The 20452-nt window shown below is 38.9% G+C and overlaps 1 protein-coding gene across 2 annotated transcripts in view; it reads right to left on the bottom strand.

Moving 5' to 3' along the window:
• Nucleotides 1-4604: 4604 nt before the first annotated feature.
• Nucleotides 4605-20452, bottom strand: part of LOC148015974 (alpha/beta-Hydrolases superfamily protein) — an 88472-nt gene continuing 72624 nt past the window's right edge. The window contains exon 7 of one of the 2 annotated variants that reach the window (XM_087664463.1): nt 4605-5191. In XM_087664463.1, coding sequence (XP_087520589.1) covers nt 4766-5191 — 426 coding nt within the window. In that variant the 3' untranslated portion in view covers nt 4605-4765. The remainder of the gene's footprint in view (nt 5192-20452) is intronic. The other variant, XM_087664462.1, reaches the window with a different exon arrangement.

Below are 20452 nucleotides of genomic sequence, written 5' to 3'. Positions count from 1 at the left end.
AGTCTTGCAATGTAGAAATTGTAAGGAATCTTTCCATACTTTTAACTTTTGGTATATTATCACATATAGAAACTACAATAGTTTACAATGGAGAACTATGAAACACTTCTCATTCAATGTTTTTAGAGTTATACTATTTGTGAGATAGAATGCCAAGGACATTGACCATATTGCTTTACTATTTGGGCTCAAGGATGATTGAATGTGCAAAGCTACATTGTTCATTATATTCACAAATATTATAAAAGAGATGATTCACCCTTCCACAAATATTCTCTTAACACATTACCTCCAAAAGTACACCTCTAAATTTATTCTCAACCAAAAGTAAGTTATGATGCATTTTGAAATGGCTTATCTTCCATACAAGGCTTCAACATAATTGAGTACACCAACAAGCTAAATTGATGAGAATTCATGTCAATGGTCTTTTCTAGACAAGTACCAAAGTTGTATTTAGATGTTGGCTTGCATGTTTTGACATGGGGAGGGAGGTCAAAACAAAGAAATCCATATTATGGATAGCACAAGGGAGAAGGTTAAGGAGAAGGTCAAGAAGAAGAGCTTCAAGGTAGTGAGCATGTGTCTTTGAGTCTCAAGGTAAGACCTTTCCTCACGGTTTCCCTCTTTCCTTTGTACATTTTTGTGTGTGTATGTTTATGTGGAGAGAGAGAGAGAGAGAGAGAGAGAGAGAGAGAGAGAGAGAGAGAGAGAGAGAGAGAGAGAGAGAGAGAGAGAGAGAGAGAGAGAGAGAGAGAGAGAGAGAGAGAGAGAGAGAATTTATCTATCTCACGATTGTAGAAGCTGAGTATTGAAAGAACGTGTATGGCTTTGAATGCAGTGAGGAGAGCCTTGGCAACAAGGCTCAAGTGAAGCTTGTGCATCATTATCATGCTTGAGAGAGGACTCCATGTAAAGATGTTTTAATTGATATTTTTATTAGTCAATAGTTCAAGTTTACAATGGGTAATAATATTTATTAAAGCTATCCCATATATTTAGAGTTAATTAAACATATGGTAGCATTTTGATAAAAGATCACTACTTGTTGTAGATTGAAACTATCTAATATAAATTTTCAAAATATATGCACATATAAAGTTTAAAAATACAATGATAATGCGATATAAGCAACATTCACGCCTTGAAAGCTCATCATAATAATTGAAGACCAATACATTCTCTCAATACTTAGCTTGTAGATAAGATTGCCATCTAAATGAGCCTGGATACTCATTTTGGCACACGCATACTATCATTTCCTTGTGGAAGGTCCTCTCTCGGTCGAGGATATTTAGCTTTTTGTAGAAAATACAAGATGAGTTGTGATGGTTTCCTACGATTAACAACAATCATAAAGTGGATTTAAGGGTCTTTGGGAAGGGTCTTACATTTTAATTGACCTTTATAAAGACTCTTCTTCTACTAGGTATAACCTAAGATCAACAATAAGGTGATTACAAAAGGAAGCGATTATACATGCTTGCCACTTTGAGTACTTGAGATTCACTCGAATAATATTTCATATGCTAGGATATTGTGTTTATAACTATAATTACTATTATAAAATTCTTATACTTAAGAGGGAAAGAGGATAAGAGGAAGAGAGTAAATATGAGAGAGAGAGAGAGAGAGAGAGAGAGAGAGAGAGAGAGAGAGAGAGAGATGGAAAAGAGAGATTGTATTATTTATACAATTTGGTCATTTTGTGTAAGCAAACATAATAATTATTATTAATTCAATATTTGACCTTATGCATGCTTGGCATTTTTTTAATACCTAAACATTCAAGCTCCCTTCTCTTGGGTTAGTCATTTATCTACATAAATCCAAAGTAGGTATTGATAGGAGGGGGAGCGTATGCTAGTAACTCACATTGTTTCTATATCTTGATTGAGAGAGTTGCTTAGGAGATACAAATTAGTATGAGAAAGGTAGCCAAGAGAGGTTTCATGAAACAAAAAAGATGTATATGAGAAAAAAAGCAAGGTAAAATAAGATGAGCAAGCATTTTCAAAAGTTGTACTAATTTTTATTTCATCATGTTTAATGTTTTTTGTCCAAAGATCCTTGTTTCAATATTTGACATGCTTAAATTTTTTTATTGTTTATTAATTTTTTTTCTTGTATTTGTGTATGCAGATGGAGAGTTGTACTGATATTTATTTTGTTACAAGTGCTATTTTTCTTTGTGACATGGTGGTGGCTTGTGTATTGATCAAAATATACACACATCATCGCAAGATCTAAATCGTGTCTTAAATGAGCACTTTTTAAGAAGCGAGCCCCATGTGCTCTAATAAGATGCATTAGAATTTAAAAGCTTTTAATTTGAAAATGTTGTATATAAGCCAAAGTTGTGCTTGTTGCAAATTGATTTTCCAATTGTAATGCCAAAAAAGAAAACCGTTTTATCAACCAATTTTTTATTGAACTTTTTGTTGTGTTAAGAAATATGTTAAAAGAGTATATGTTTCAGTGCAAAATGAATTACATATGCTTAAAAAAATGCACAATATCATCCGACGAGGCACAAAACAATTATTTACTATAGTTTCAACTAAATGAGACCAAAATAGTAGCAAGGTTGTAAAGCCTTACCACCCAAGGTTTTTCCCCCCCTCAAAACAATCATAACGATTAATGTTGTTGAGTTCAATGTAACCACAACTATTTGCATAGCTAGTTCACTCTAGTCATCATCACTAACTTCATTACTGGTGTCGAGCAACAATGGATTTTTAAAAAAACACTACAAGCATCACTAAATGCCTCACTTTAGGCCCAATATGTTATAGTGCTAGTAATGCTCATGGTATGCTTCCTCCATATCCAATGTAACTAAACATTACTTGGTAACCTTTACTAAGGTAAGACTATCTTATCCTATTATTGAAAACCTCTAAAGTTACCTTATAATCAAGAGGTATGAGGGTTTCACAATATTCTAGACACACCAAAGCACCTTGTTACAATTTCTTAGATAATTTCGAATTGTATTTATTTTTAGGTTTGACATAATAGCCTCTCCCTCCTCTTCAAAAAATTAAAAAGAAGAAACATATTCAACTGCATGCACATGTAGTATGATTGCAAAATGCATAGAGGAAAATTTGATCAACAAAAGTAGTGGAAGGAAATTCCTACAAGACCTATTAGAATTTGTATCAAGTTGCTAAAGAAGTTCCAAGGTGGAACAAAGAAAATGAGAGCCAAAGCATGATACACCAATTCAATTGTCCGCACATAAGCACACATGCATGTGCGCACGTCTTACAAGCAAAGCTTGATACTTGAGATGGCAGTATGAGCATATTAGCAATATGTTGACAAAATTTTGGTTATATCCTTGCGTTAGAGCATGCATCATGCATAGATTACAAATAGACCCAAATCTAAAAAGGTCATGTATACATTTGCAAATGCTTAGTTCAACCCTAAGAGGAAGAAAAGCCAAGTTGTACAGATAAACTTGTTGAGGAACTAGTTGAATTAAAAAAGCATGATTTCAAAACTAGATCAAAGCAATTTTCATTAGTCATAGTTGGTTGTTAGGGATGGTGGGAATTGCACTACAACCATCATGAGTAACACCTCTCGATGAAAATCATTTGCTCCTCTATACTTCCAAACCCACACTTATGAAATACACATAAATCTAGGGATAGCTTAAAACAAGTAAATACCCTAACTACATGTAAGATCTTGTGCACTGGTTTTTGCGTTCTCGCAATGCAATAAGCTCCAAGAATGTTCTCTCTTTCATTGTAGAAGTAACAAGCAAACCAAAATGTAATAAGCTCCAAGAATGTTCTCTCTTTCATTGTAGAAGTAACAAGCAAACCAAAATGTAGCTTGTGAAGAACTAGGTAAGACCTTGTAGCTTTACATATAAATCAAAAGATGCTCTTGTTTCATATTTCAAATGGCCTCTCACAACAAGGGTTTGTTGAATGCTCATCTAAGAGGGTGTCAATGTAAAAAACTTGTATAACACAAAAAAAATGACTTGGTGAAATGAGGGGTTCAATTGACACACGTAGCAAGGATGTATTCCATATGTTCTTAAGGTGGTACCATGTTGATTGAGAATCGGATTGGGCTCGTGTCTTTTCCACAATGGGATAGTAATTCAATGATTCTATTTTAGCGATTTCTTAGTTATAGATTGACCAACGCATATCAAAGTTGTATAGTGAATGGAATGACAAAAGAACTGTTAAAACTCATGAATGCACGTGTGTGCAGCTATGCTTTGATGTGAAGATTGCTTGCACCTACAACATTGCAACTGATGTTGAAAAGTGATTCTTATTGTGTAACATTTAAGCAACAACCACAACCCCAATCTTGGTGGGAAATAAAAGCTACCACAAACCTAGGTTAGGTATAACGAGAGGTTAGGTGCAGAAGTATAACTGTATCTAAGAATGCAGCTTGTTTACTTTCCTTGTTCCCCAAGGTACTCATCTTGGCCGTTGCTTCAGATATACTATTAGCTTTCCTACTCTCGTGTGTACACATGTTCTTTGTGTTATCTATAGATAATACTGCTGTATCTCAGACAACGGAAATTGATTCAGTAGTCCACTTATGATTCGTTCAAAAGACGAAACAAAATGCATTTGCTGGACATGACCAGTAATTGATTGGATCTTTCTTTTATTACACAGCAGACGAACAACCTGGTGATACGAAGCATACACTAAACCACAAATGTACAAGAAGGAACCAACAGAACACCCCCCTTTTTGAAGATTGGAGATCAACAGGGACACCCTTGTGGCAATAATTCAGAGTGTGCCCACCAAGGGATCAAAACTACATTTACAGCACACAACAAACTCACCACTATTTGCAATGCTCGGAAAAGATGACAGGCAGACCACAGATAATGGATGTTTGATTGGTGCAAAACAAGCATGCAGATACAAACTCTGACATTTTCTTTACTCAGGATAAGTCTTTCTGAGCTGAATTTATCTGCAGTCAGAGAGGCTACCTTGCCATTGATCTCATACTTGCTGCTACTAGGAGAGCCTTCACCACTTCTAGAAGGTTGCATGCCTTTACCTGACTGTGCAGATTCATTTGTTTGGTCTTCTGCACCTCTGGAGGAGTCACCGCTAGTGTTGTTTGAAGCTGAAAGTCTTCCAAGGGTTCCCTCTAGTCCAACTCGCCTCAAATGCAGCTGGGAAAAAATCAGTTTGTGACATAAAATACAAGGGTAGTGTGCATATTTACTGCAGTTAAGTTTGTCACAACAATACCAGGGTGGTGAAAGAATTTAATAGCATAAGCTTGTTACACCATTACCAGGGTCGTAAATGAACTCACTGCCACATTGCAAATTTTCCAGAAAATGTAAAATGCAATGTCAACCCATAAATCCATAGTGGCAACAACTTTAAACTCCAATTAAAAGGAGATCACTATGATTGCAAAAGACACTTCCTGCTGCTCGAACAGGTGAATCCTACTACTGACACAAAATTTGGTCACTGAAAGTATCCAGCCCCCTCACCTGAAGGATCACAACCAGCTCAGTCTTTGAAATACAAGCAGGTCCATGACAGTTTCCATCAGGCCAAAGTAGCAACAGTCACATAATCAGCCCCCAGTGAACATGACAGCCTCCATCCATTGGTATGGTAGTGTGATCACATAAGAATCTCAGCATACAGCACTCCGCCTTGGGTCATCAGTTTTCTAATCTGACTGGTGGTTTCATTGCTCTTGTCCTTGAGCATTCTATACATTCTTTCATTCACCAATGACATTGATTCATTCACTTTAGAGTTCTCCTCTCTCTCCATTTATGTTTCTGTTTTCAGCATTGTGTTTTAGTCATGGTCATATATCCTATGTTTTCTCTACACAAACCCTAGCATATTTTCACATGGTATCAAAGCTGATGCTCTTTTTATCCCTTGATGTCTTTTCAAGCTTCTCCATCATTGGGGACCCTGAGGAGGTATTATGGACTCCATGAGGAAGACAACGCTTCACCTTCACCTTCACTTTCTTCTCCTTTTCCTAGCTTCATGACACATGAGGAGTTTTAAGAATTCATGTGCATAAAGTATGGTCCAAATTACCTCCGTCCTACCAGCTCTTCTACTACATCTAGATGTGAGGCTGGCCCCCCTCTTTGACCAAGGAGTGTATATGGCATTTGGGATGATTGACGAACCATCTTCTTCATCTTAGCTTAGCCGAGTGTCAAGTTTGTATAACCCCTTTATGTTGTTTGGAACTTCAGTATGTCAATTTTAATTGGCGAGGCTCTAGACGCAAATATACATCTATAGGTATATTTGAAACTATATCTTTTGTTTTTTCTAAGCATGAAGTCATTGGGCAACTGATGTGCACCCTTTGCCCAATGCCTTGGCTGCTTCGAGGTGGGATGTGTGAGGAAAAATAAAATAAAAAAGTTTTGGGCTTGTTTGTGGTCCCTTTCCGGTTTTAGTTCTAGGCATGAGAGGGGGCATTAGGCTAAAACTACATTAGCTTTAATTAAACAGTCCCAAAACTCAAATTAGTTAATGAATGTAAACGTTTTATTAAAAAAAAACTTGGTTCTAGGAGTTTGTATCCCACATGAAAACCCTAATTTGGGAGGCTCCAAACTTTCTATAAATAGATAGGCTATGTTATGTCCCTCGACATCCGAATGGACGCTAGTAGCATTTGTCATGTTGGTTATGAAGTCACTTACAATGAATGCACTAAGTACACTTCAGCATTAGGAGAACTAAGTCCTATTTATAGGAGTCAAGGAACTATTGTGCACATTCCTTGTGTCATCACCACTCTTAAACTCTTGGTCTGTTGGTCAACACATCCGTACATTGGGAAGATGTGGATTGGCGGTATAGGACGTCAACTCTTGGGATGTGGTTCTCACCTGAAGTGCTCCTATCTCCCAAGCTCGAGGATGAGCCCATTTAGCTCTATGCCTAGGAGGTGAATTTGATGTCCAACCGCTTTTATGGTGAGTCTACTAGCTTGTGCCGTGTTTGGTGTGCGTGTTGGATCTTAGGGGCCCATCTTGTTGGTACCAAAGTCTCAACTTACAATTGGATGCGAGATTCGATGACATACACAAAACCACTTTAGCTTAAGGACTCTTGATGGTTCACACCTGAGATGTATGTCTTCATCTTGTTAAGGGTGGTATGGGACACTGTTGGCAGGAGGGGCGTGCACGGGGGTGTATGTGTTGCAGGTGGTGGGTACAAAAGCAAGGTATGTTTTTGGTTTCATACCTATGCTTGGGTTTTTTGTTGAGGCGATGGTCGTGCGCAAGAATTTTCAAAGGTTTTGATGACCAAAGTAGGAGGAGCTACCACTCCAGGGCCATGGCAGGCCCGTCGTCAAAGGCTAAAATCTTGTAGCCTAGATAAGCATCAATGTTGTGATTGACAATAAATTTTGTTGATTTAATATTAAATGTTAATGTTATCATTAATTTTAATGCTCAAATTGTTATCATTTACTTTTACATTCAATGTTAGCATCCATTTAATCTTAATATTAGGATTAAATGTTAGCATGAATTTGGCTATTGAGGTTAATTATCGAGGAGAGAGAAAGTGGAGACTATTTTCAAACAAATGGTCGTGGGAGAGAAAGAACGACTAGAGAATAGTCATGGAGAGAGAAACGTTGGGAAGAATTTCTATCAAGCAAAGAAAAGTCATTATGAAAGATAGAAGCAAAAGGGAGGTATTGTTGGTGGGGTGCCACTTGTGAGTTCAGACAGACAGATGAACAATTTGACTGTGGTGAGAGTCCAATTTCAATCGGATGGTGACAAATGGGGAAGAGAGAGAGTTGATGTGTCATAGGAAGTCCACTTTGGGAAGTTGATGTGTCACAAGCAATTGGATCATCTTGATCACTCGTTAGATGACCGTTACATTAAAAAATTTGATGAGTCACATTTCTCTTGATGGAGTAGCTATGCTTAATACTTTTTTGCTCTCCATGTGAAGCAAAGGGCAGCCCATGCATTGGTGTTTAAGCTACAATTGGGCTGCCTGTCAAAGACACATAGATTTACTAAATATTATATCTCTCTACCAAATGATTATCAACTTCGTTTTAATGTTAATAGTCCATCTTGACTCATCGATCTAATGTAACTAAAAGCAAGCCCCTCGACTTGCCTCGCCGTTGGGGGAAGGGGATTCAATTTTGCATTAAATATAGATTGTTTCTGCTTCTTTTGTTTTTCTCTCTTGCACTCCTTTAGGCTTTAGCTCCAAATTATCACTTCTCTCTATCTCTTCCAAACCTCTTCTCTTACCGATATTATATCTTCTCAACGAGTATCTCCCTTTCACGTGCCCATTTCCATTGCATGGAGAATGCCCATCCAACTAGCCCGAACACACCCACGGTAGCATCCCAAAGCCTCTTCTTCTTTCAAACCGGACAAAGATTCATTCCTTGTGGCAACTCTCCAAGCTGAAGTAAAAGAAATACAAATCATGTTACAGGGAAAGGCGTACCCTTGGTGGGTAGGCCAACGCCCTAAGTCAATGAATTCAACTGACTTTCAATCCATTTTTTGGAAACATTTCGTGAAAGATAATCGGATTGAAAATTTCCAAAAGTTAGTCAAGAAAAAGAGCTTAGATTAGTACTAAGATCTATTGCATAAAACGAAGGCCTTGGATGATTCTTAAGCATTGCTCTACATGCAATATCTTTTCGAATTACTGTTGGACTATCAAAATGATGTGCTCCACGATCCCCTTTATTCACTCAAGGATGTCTACATTTATGCAAAATTTTTTATAATACTTTAGTTGCAAGTAGGGACACTGGTTTCCATCGAGCTACCTCACTCGTTAAGTCAAAGAAGTTAGCTATATCGACAACAACTCACCAACTGTCTTCCGATTTGCATAAGAAATAGGACGGCAAGCTAAAGGTCACTCGCAACAAGGTCCGTTGGAAGGGCCATTGTTTCACTTGCCATCAGATGAGTCACTTTCGTAATGATCGCAAGTGTTCCCAGAATAAAAGGCGAAGTCTACTTCCAAGACTCCAATAAATACCCTTGAATCTCCAGGTATGTTTTCTAAAATTTCATTTGAAGATTGTTTTGTTAATGCTAGCCATAGTAAAAATATTAGTCTCATTAATAAAATTGTTGCTGGTTCACATGGCATTCTAAAGGTTACTTGATGTATAATGACCAAGACTTTGCAATTTTATTTCATAATGCTTCTACTCATAATTTTATTTCTTTTCATTTGGTACAAAGACTACAGCTTCACATGGTACCCATTGACTGAATTTATTGTTGTGATACACAGAGGGCCTACGGTACATCACTGCGATTGCATGGTACCGCACTTAGATCTTTTGATCCAATAATATCATCGAATCATAGATTTTTGACTTATGAGTCTTGACCATGTCGATGTCATTCTTGGCATGCCATGGTTTTTTGATTAATAATCCTTATATATTGATTATAAAAAAGATCTACTTTCTTTTGAGCTTGGTGATCGTTTCCATGTGATTAAGGGTTATTTACTCTATAGAATCACAAAAAAAATGTATATATGATTTTAACAATGCAGTTTACTCAATATTTTTTCAATCCAAGAGTTTCAACTTATATTTGATTTGTGAAAAAAGTTCAGTTGTCTAATTCTCAATATAATTTAATCTCTTTTAATAATGATCTTAATAGGAATTCAAATGTAATAATGGAGGATATGCATTGTACATATATCTCTCATAGACAATGTAATTGGAAGTATTATCTTTCTCAGATTGAGTTTGCTTATAATAATACTAAGTGTTCAACTACTAGTTATTGCCTGTTTATGTGTATGTACATTTATAAGCCAAAACCACTGATTGCCACAAAGCTCAAGGGGGTAAAAATACAATCCATAGTTTGACTTTTACACGATATACAAGAGACGTTGATTTTTCTTGGAAAAGTATTACAACAGCCCAAAATCTTGCCATGTTTTATGCTAAACAACATCATACTTCCAAAGAGCTCCAAGAAGATATGCAAGTTTACCTTTAAGTCCCAAAGGATTCTGATTCAATGACTACCAGCAAGTACTATAAATTGTCTTCGAGGCATTGTAGTTCTTTCTAGATTACCAAGAAGATAAGCAATGCATCCTATGAGTTGGACTTACCTCCAGAAATCTAAGTTCACCATATGTTCCACGTGAGTCCTTTGAAAGAATGACTGGGACGAGGTGAGTAGATTGTCCTGATCGAGAAAGTCTTATGACTTGAGAATATTGCTTATTATGTTCCACCTTAAACTTGAATTGGTTATTGATCTTTGGACTAAACAATCCCGTTAGACTGTTTATCCGGAGTATTTGGTCAAGTGGAAAAACTGCCCAAAGGCAGAGGGTACTTGGGAGTCAATATGTTCATTGAAGAGTTGTTTTCCTCACTTCATCCTTGAGGATATTGATGAGGATAGCAATCATTCATAGGGGGGCAAGTGTTATGTCCTTGGACATCTAGATGGATACTAGTAGTATTGTTCACGATGGTTACAAAGTGACTTAATGCAAATGCACTAAGTACACTTCATGGTTAGGGTAGTTGAGTCCTATTTATAGGACTCAAGGCCCTATTGTGCACATTCATTGTGTGATCACCACTCTTAGACTCTTGGCCCATTGGTCGACGCATTTGTATACCAAGAAGATGTGGGCCAATGGTATGGAGCACTAACCCTTGAAATATGGTCGCAACCCAAGGTGCTACTCGCTCTCGGGCTTAGGGGTGAGCCTGTTTGGCTCTATAGCTGGAAGATGAGTCTAATATCCAATCCCTTTTATGGCGAGTATGGCTTGCATCGAGTCTCATGTGTAGGTTGGATCTTAGGGAGGTGCCTTATTAGAAGTATAGCATGAGAGCCCTACAAAAGCAAGGGTTCATGAGGGAAGGTGAGGTGTGAATGGACTAGAGAACAGGGGAAACCCTAACCCTAGCTCACTCAGAGGATATATAAACATGGCCAAAGGTCACTTTGAGAGATGAGAGAGTGTACCGATTATACTTTCATGAGCAATTGAATAAGCAAGTTCTTCTTGTACTTTGTGAGCTCTCTTCTTCCTCTTGTGCACACTTTTCCATGTTGCAACTTTGATATTCCAACATCGTATTAGAGCCATCTCTGTGCTGGGAATAAAGGCACTTGTACTTACATATATATATCTATCTAAAAACCTAAAGTGGTACACTCATCATTGTACCTAAGATCGTGCACACTCTCTACTTTGCTCTTACCCCCTCTCCCTTTGTCTCTTGCTGCCCGTAACGACTGACTCTCTCAATCTTTGTGCCTAGCTTGTAACTAAAAACTGGTATCAGAGCGCAGAGTGCGCGCTTCTCGAGATCAAAGGCAGCTCACGAACAGCTCGAGGCAAAAGGTTAGTCGAGCACTAGTCAGTGTGACTCGCAGCTGCTGAGTGTGTGGCCGTCGGGCGATAGGCTGATGCAAGCAGTCAACAAGACTTCTAGGTGACAGGCGACAGCTCACAAGCGGTAAGTGACATCTACAAGGAAGTCGAGCAAGACAACCGGCCAGCACCAGTCGACAGGTTCAAGTCAGCGACTTGCAGGCGACAGCTCCCGCGGCATCAGACGGCGCCTTTTTTGCAACACAATTGCAGGCGACATGTCACGGAAGAATGTTGCAGGTCAATGGGGTCATAAATTCGTTTTTTTTTCTTCTTCAAAATTCTTCTTGAATTTTCCCTTGGCCTAATGGGGGTTTGCATGTGTAAGCACAGAATTCAGATTTGTGCATATTTTAGGCCGAAAATTTGGGGCTTTTCTCGGAATTGGGGATTGTGATGCAAGGCAAGATCATTTGTCTCAAAATTGAAGGAATTTTGTGACATTTTATCCTCGACATTTAGGACTTTTCATGTACATGCACAAATTGGGCTGAAATTTACACAATTTCTCGACATTGATGCACATTGGACCCTGTGCAATTTGGGGCTTTTGCAATTCGAGCAAAATTTGTGTAGCATTTGGTCATTTTATGTACATACAGGTTGAATTCCATACAATTTGGACATCAACACTTGGTAAAATTTGGGGATTTTGCTGAAATTGCTCTATTTTGGCAAAATTGGCCTGTCTTATGCATGACAGAGAAAATGCAAATGTGTGGTTGATGCTTTGAGCACAAAAATTTTGGGGCTTTTGACTGTTTAAGTCAAATTTTATGCCCGTGGGTACATGTACAACAGAAATTGCAGATAAAATTTGGGATTTCTCATGTAATGTAATGCATATGCCCTTGGAACAGCTGTAATCAGTTGTGGAATGCTGTAGCACATGGTTTGGTGCTTCTGAAAATTTACTTACAGATCTGAAATCTGTGCTTCTGTGTGGTCATTTATTGCTGCTTGGTACTTGTTTGTACCTTGGTCACTTGGGTGACAGTTTTGGGTCTGCATTTGCTGTTTTTTGGTCACTTTTGGGCTGTCAATCATGGTTGGCAGCAATGATAGCAATAATCTAATGCACATAAAGAAGCTTGAAGGAGCACATAACTTTGCAGTTTGGCAAAAGCAGTGCTACAATATCCTATTGCAAAAGAAGCAAGTAAAGCTGATCAAAGCACAAGGGGCAAAGCCCGTAGACATGGAGCGAGACGATTGGGATGAGTTAAATGAGCTTGCACACTCAACCATCGAGCTATCAATTTCTGATGCCTTGCTATTCAACATTGAAGGTTTGGATTCTGCATATGCTATATGGACTAGACTAGAAGAACTGTATGCACAAAAGAGTGCTGCAAGCAAAGTGTATTGGCTAAAAAAGCTTATGGATTTGCGTATAAAAGAGGGTACAACAATGTCTACTCATTTGAGTGAGTTTAACTCCATTTTCAGCTAGCTGGTTGCCTTGAAGTTCATGATTGATGAAGAATTTAAGGCTACTTGCTTTGCGCTCTACCAGAGAGTTGGCATACATTCAGGACTGCTATGAGCAATTCTAATGTGATCCTTCTGTATGCTGATGTAGAGAGTGCTCTACTCATGGAAGAAATGAATCCGCAAAACACTACATCCAGTAAGTCTTCCGGTGCTTTGCATACTAGGGGCAGATCACAACAGAAAGGCAAATATGATAGCAAGGGACGTAGTAAATCACGTGGCAAAGATGTTGAATGCCATCATTGTGGCAAGAAGGGTCACTTTAAATGCGACTGCTACAAATGGAAGAAAGAGAAAGGAAAGGGCAACAAGACAAATGATAGCAAGGAAGAGAAGAAAGACAGTCAGCCTAAGAAGAGTAGTGTCAAATTGAAGAGATGAATGTAGTCACTCATGATAGTGATGATGGGAGTGACGTACTCTTTGTCTCTTTACACTTTGGTGCACATGCTTTACTTGCAGATACAGATGATGACATGCATATATGGATTCTCGATTCAGGTGCTTCCTTTCATGTCACCCCTCATCGTGAGTGGTTCTTTGACTATACAGGGGGTTGACATGGTGTTGTCCATCTTGGGGACAACTATGCATGTGACATTGCAGGTATTGACAGTGTGCAGTTACAGTTTCAGCATGGCTCTATTTTCACACTTCAGCATGTACGGAATGTACCTCAGCTCAAGAAGAGCTTGATTAGCACAAGGCAGCTAGATGATGATGGTTTTCATATCACCTTTGATGATGAAAAATGGAAGATCTGTAAGGGATCTAGAGTGATTGCTAGAGATTGCAAGAGTGATACTTTGTATCAACTTCATGTATCTAGTGTGCGTAACCATGTTGTAGCTGTGACCGAGCAACCAAGTATTTCTTTGTGGCATGGCCGATTGGGACACATGAGTCAAACAAGAATGAAAGTGCTTTATCGTTTGGGTTACTTGCCTTGTCTTCGTTATGCTAATTTTAAGCATTGTGATCATTGTATTTATGATAAACATGCACGGACATCCCACAAAAAGTTTCTTTCTTTAAAATCTTCTCCTCCAGAGTTAGTATGTTCGGATGTATGTTAGATGCCATGATTATCTTTAGGAGGAAAGAAATATTTTGTCATCTTTGTCGATGATGCTACATGAAAGATATGGGTTTACCCTGTTCATAGCAAATTTGAAGTGCTAGACAAGTTTAAAAATAGCAAAGGGATAAAGAGGGAGCTCACTAGCCCTCATAATCCACCCCAAAATGGAGTTGCACAGCATATGAATCGGACCATACAGAATAAGGTCCGTATGATGCTGCCTTATGTTGCATTACCCCATGGTTTTTAGGCAGAGACTCTTATGACAACAGCTCACTTGATTAATCGGTCACCAAACACGTCTTTGGGAGGGGGAGTTCCCCAAGAAGTGTGGTCGGGCAAGCCACCTTCATATGCTTATCTGAAAGTGTTTGGCTGCGAGGCTTTTGTGCACATTTGTAAAGAAAAACGCAGCAAACTTGAGCCAAAGTCCTGTAAATGCATTTTCCTAGGATATGGTGACGAGGGTGAAATGGGGTATAAATTGTGGGATCCAGAGAAAAGGAAAATAGTGCGCAACAATGATGTTATCTTCTGGGAAGACCGCATGCACAAACAACCCGAAAAGATTGAGGAGGTCTGTAGGGTTGTATTTCGGGAAGAAATACCTTTTAGACAGCAAAATGTGCCCACTGTATAGCAACAAATACCTGCTGTAAATGAACCCGTAAATGTAGGAAATGATGCTGGAAATGATCAGCCAGCTATTGCGCATGAAAATGAGCCATTACATATGCAGGAACAGCCAGGACAGCAAGCTGTTAATGCTGATTTGCAGGCTGAAATGTCAGCACAGCATGCTGAAAATGGAAATTTGCAGGAACAGCCAGCAAACAATGACCATTGGGTTAGGAGATCGTCTAGGGATACTAGACAACCTGATAGATTTGTTCCTAATACAATTAATGTGGCTAAGTATGTCATGTTGACAAACTGTGGTGAACCGTCTTGCTTCAAGGAAGCAATGGACAGACAGGACAACAAGAAATGGTATAAAGCCATGCTATCAGAGATGGAATCTCTTGAAAAAAATGGCACTTGGGACTTGGTGCAGTTGCCTAAAGGGCAAAAAACCCTTCTATGCAAATGGGTTTACAAAATGAAAGTCACTTCTGATTCCTCACCAAAGTACAAAGTAAGATTGGTTGCGAAGGGGTGCAAATAGGAGTATGGAATTGACTTTGATGAAATTTTTTCTTTTGTAGTCAAGATGACTACATTGAGAACCATTTTGGGCTTGGTTGTAGTTGAAGATATGGAGCTCATACAGATCGATGTAAAGACTGTGTTTTTACATGGTGATCTGCATGAAGACATATATATGCAATAGCCTGAAGGGTTTGTGGAAAAAGGGAAAGAAAAGATGGTATGTAAACTCAAAAGGAGTTTGTATGGCCTGAAACAAGCACCAAGAGAATGGTATCATAAGTCTGATACATTCATGCAGTCCCAAGGCTTTCATAGAAGTCAAGTGGATCACTACTTGTATAAGTCAAGTGGATTGGGATGTAGTGAAATGTATTATGAGATACCTGAAAGGCATAAAGGAGTTGTGCCTCTGCTTTGGAAAGTAGAAGGCATTTGTTGTTGGCTTTACGGATGCAAACTATACTGGTTAAGCGGATTGCACGAAGTCCACTTCTGGGCATGTGCTTACTTTCACAGGAGGAGCAGTCTCTTGGATTTCCATGCTACAAAAGTGTGTTGTATTGTCTACTACAGAGGCAGAGTATGTGGCTGCCACTAAGGCATGCAAGGAGGCTTTATGGCTTTCACATCTTGTGGGAGAGCTTGCCATCACAAAATTACCTGTTCTCCATTGTGACAGTCAGAGTGCTATCATGCTAGCACGGAATCTTGTCTTTCATGCAAAGACAAAGCACATACAGGTGATGTACCACTTCATTAGAGATGTACTTGACAGCAAGAGCATTGAGCTTGTCAAAGTGCATATAGATGATAACCCTATAGACCTTCTCACGAAGGGTCTTCTAGTAGAGCGGTTTGCTCATTGCCGATAGATAATGGGAGTTGGATAGATATATGTATTTCAGCTTTGTACATACCTAGACTTAGATGATTCTTTTCTCCTCTTAAGGCACATTGCCTTTAGGTGGGAGGTTTGTGAAAATAAAGGCCCTCGTGTCTTTAAATGTGCTCAGGTGTGAACACACCTTTAGCACTTGTACTTACACATATATATCTATGTAAAAACCTAAAGTGGTACACTTGTCATTGTACCTAAAATCATACACACTCTACTTTGCTCTCACCCTCTCTCTCTATCTCTTGCTGCGCGTAACGACTGATTGTCTCGATCTTAGTGCCTAACGCGTCACTACACTTTGATCCATTGAGCTTCCCCCAACTTCATCTCAACCTAAGTGCATATGAGAGTTCCATTTTTCATCTTATCCTCTCAATCATAACAGCTGGAAATGTGAGAAATGTTTAGAAACAAAACATCAAAAACGTTTAGAAACGAAACGTTAGAAACATGTTTCGTAAGTTTCTTTCAAGAGAGGGTAAAATAAGAAATGCAGGTTTTTTTATATAGGCATTTTTTATAGTTTTGACTGGGAAAAGAGGTTCTAAACCTCTATGGAACTCTCTCTTAAACAAAGAATGGCTAATTGAGCTTGAGTGATAATAGAGTCAATTGAGAATAATATATTATATATTACATATCCATGATCCATTATTGACTTGTCACTTATGTCAAAGTTAGTCTTAAGCTATACTATGGCTTAGAACTCAAACATTATGATTCATACATATCATACAAAGAAAATTGAAATTAACATGTAAATAGTCTATCTATAATATGAACTAAGTCAATTTGCAACATCATGATTCTCAATTCAAAACAAACTGACAAAATGTCAAAATCGAGAATGAATCATAATATATCATAAATAACTCATAAATGAGACTAAAGTCGTATAATATTCAAATCTCAAGACAAGAATAGATACTAGATTGACAAAGTCCAATAACTAAACAAAATCACAAAAAAATCAGTCTCTCATCTAAAATCTTCAACCCCCACAAGTCATTACACATCATCATCATCATGTTTAACATTGCTCAATAGCTTTGGTCGAAAAAACCATGTTTTGGGTTCCAACTCACAAAAAAAAAGCCCATATTTTTTACTCTTAGAAACGTTTTGTACTTTAAGAAACGTTTCGTAAGTTTCAAATTCAAAGAAACGCGTTTCTTAGCTGCTATGCTCTCAATCTCCATAGCTAGTTTTGGATCTGCAAACTTTAGAGGAGTTGGTATGGCCAAAGAAGGCATTTCAACTCATGGCCACTTCTGGAGACTTCCTCCTTACCTCAATGTGCAGCATTTCATCACCTCAAACCTTGACAGTGGCCATGCAAGAGCCTGGTATTGTGAGATTCGTTGGGAATAAAGAGCCATCGTGCCTTTTATATGTGCATGGGTGTGAACACACCCTTAGCACATTGTACTTTCATACATATATCTATCTAAAAACCTGAAGTGGTACACTCATCATTATATCGAAAAACGTGTTCACTCTCTACTCTCCTCACTCGCACTCTCTCTGTCTCTCTCATTGAGCATAAGGTCTGTCTACCTCTATCTCTGTGCCTAATCGATTCCTTCAAATTGGTATCAGAGCGTAAGGTGCTGTAGGTGCTGCAGACGATTGTCAGGCTGAGGTAGAAGACCAGAGCTGGCAAGAGACAGCTAAAAGGCGAGCAAGAGAATCACAGTCAAGATTTGCAGAAAGCGGATAGGTTGTGGAGAGTGTGCGAGGGCTAGGCTCCAACTATGCGCTAAGGCTCGTGGCGACTGGTAGGCGATAGGCGCAACGCGTGACGGGACAGGTAGTGGGCAGCAGCCATCGTGTGACGAGGCTGCGTTTGACCTGCAACAGGCCTGACGGGGCGCACGACGCGTGACGGGACCAGCGGGGCGAGGACAGGCCTGACGGGTCAATGGTCATCCAATTTTTTTAAATAAAATCTTGTTTTATTTTAAACTCCTCTCTTCTGAGCATTCGCGTGCACAAGCAGAGAGTGCAGATTTGTGCAAAATTGAGCCAGAGATTGGGGGGTTTTCCCAAATTTGGGAAATTCGATGCAGGACAAGCAAATCTGTCTCAAAAATTGCAAGAATTTGACATTTTGTCCCCGACATTTAGGGCTTTTAATGTACATGTGCAATTTGGGCTGAAATCAACTCAATTTCTTGACATTGAGGCACATTGGACCCCGTGCAATTTGGGGCTTTTGCGATTTGGGTAAAATTTGTGCAGCATTTGGTCATTTTATGTACATGCGGGTTGAATTCCGCGCAATTTGGACATCAACACTTGGTGAAATTTGGGGGTTTTACTGAAATTGCTTTATTTTGGCAAAATTGAACAGTCCCATGCATGACAAAGGAAATGCAGATGTGTGTTTGATGCTTTTCAGCACAAAATTTTGGGGCTTTTGACCATTTGTGTCAAATTTTATGCCCGTGGGTACACGTACAACAGAAATTGCAGCTGAAATTTTAGGATTTCTCATGTAATGTGATGCACATGCCCTTTGGAACAGCTGTAATCAGTTGGATAATGCTGTAGCACTTGGTTTGGTGCTTCTGAAAACTGAATTACAGATCTGAAATCTGTACTTCTACGTGGTCATCTATTGCTGATTGGTACTTGTTTGTACCTTGGTCACTTGGGTGACAATTTGGGCCTGCATTTACTAGTTTTTTGGTCACTTTTGAGCTGAAAACCATGGCTGGCAGCAATGACAGCAGTAATTTGATGCATATAAAGAAGCTTGAAGGCACATATAATTTTGCAGTGTGGCAAAAACAGTGCTGCAATATCCTGTTACAAAAGAAGCAGGCAAAGCCGATCAAAACTAAAGGGGCAAAGCCTGCGGACATGGATCAGGACGATTGGGATGAGTTGAATGAGCTTGCATGCTCAACCATAGAGCTATCGATTTCTGATGCCTTACTCTTCAACATTGAAGGTTTGGATTCTGCATATGCTATATGGACTAGACTGGAAGAATTGTATGCACAGAAGAGCGCTGCAAGTAAAGTCTATTGGCTGAAAAAGCTTATGGATTTGCGTATGAAAGAAGGTATAGCAATGTCTACTCACTTGAGTGAGTTTAACTCCATTTTCAGCCAGCTGGTTGCCTTGAAGTTCATGATTGATGAGGAATTTCAGGCTACTTTCTTGCTTTGCACTCTACCAAAGAGTTGGGATACATTCAGGACTGGTATGAGCAATTCTAATGTGATTCTTTTGTATGTTGATGTAGAGAGTGCTCTACTTATGGAAGAGATGAATCGACAGAACAATGCATCCAATAAGTCTTCCAGTGCTTTACATACTAGGGGCAGATCATAGCAAAAGGGCAATTATAATGGCAAGGGACGCAGTAAATCACGTGGCAAAGATGTTGAATGCCATCATTGTGGCAAAAAGGGTTACTTTAAATGTGACTGCTACAAATGGAAGAAAGAGAAAGGAAAGGGCAACAAGACAAATGAAAGCAAGGAAGAGAAGAAAGACAATCAGCCCAAGAAGAGCAGTGTCAAAATTGAAGAGATGAATGTAGTCACTCATGACAGTGATAGTGGGGGTGACGTACTCTTTGTCTCTTCACACTTTGGTGTACATGCTTTACTTGCAGATACAAATGATGATATGCATTCATGGATTCTCGATTCAGGTGCTTCCTTTCATGTCACCCCTCATCGTGAGTGGTTCTTTGACTATACAAGGGGTTGACATGGTGTTGTCCATCTTGGGGACAACTATGCATGTGACATTGCAGGTATTGGCAGTGTGCAATTGCAGTTTCAGCATGGCTCTCAACATGTACGGAATGCACCTCAGCTCAAAAGGAGCTTGATTAGCACAGGGCAGCTAGATAATGATGGTTTTCATATCACCTTTGGTGAAGGAAAATGGAAGATCTGTAAGGGATCTAGAGTGATTACTAGAGGTTGCAAGAGTGACACTTTGTCTCCACTTCATATATCTAGTGTGCGTAACCATGTTGTAGCCGTGACCAAGCAACCAAGTGTTTCTTTGTGGCATGGCCGATTCGGACACATGAGTCAAACAGGAATGAAAATGCTTTCTCGTTTGGGTTACTTGCCTTGTCTTCGTTATGCTGATTTTAAGCATTGTGATCATTGTATTTATGATAAACATGCACGGACATCTCACACAAAGTCTCTTTCTTTGAAATCTTCTTCTCTAGAGTTAGTACATTCGGATGTATGTTAGATGCCAAGATTATCCTTAGGGCGAAATAAATATTTTGTCACCTTTGTCGATGATGCTACATGGAAGGTATGGGTTTTACCCTGTTCATAGCAAATATAAAGTGCTAGACAAGTTTAAAAAACTCTTGGGATT

The sequence above is a fragment of the Lygodium microphyllum genome, chromosome 23 (genome assembly GCF_053477565.2).
Source record: "Lygodium microphyllum isolate KBCC chromosome 23, Lygodium_microphyllum_v1.1.10, whole genome shotgun sequence".
NCBI lineage: Eukaryota > Viridiplantae > Streptophyta > Polypodiopsida > Schizaeales > Lygodiaceae > Lygodium > Lygodium microphyllum.
This window is presented reverse-complemented; position numbering and strand designations above follow the sequence as displayed.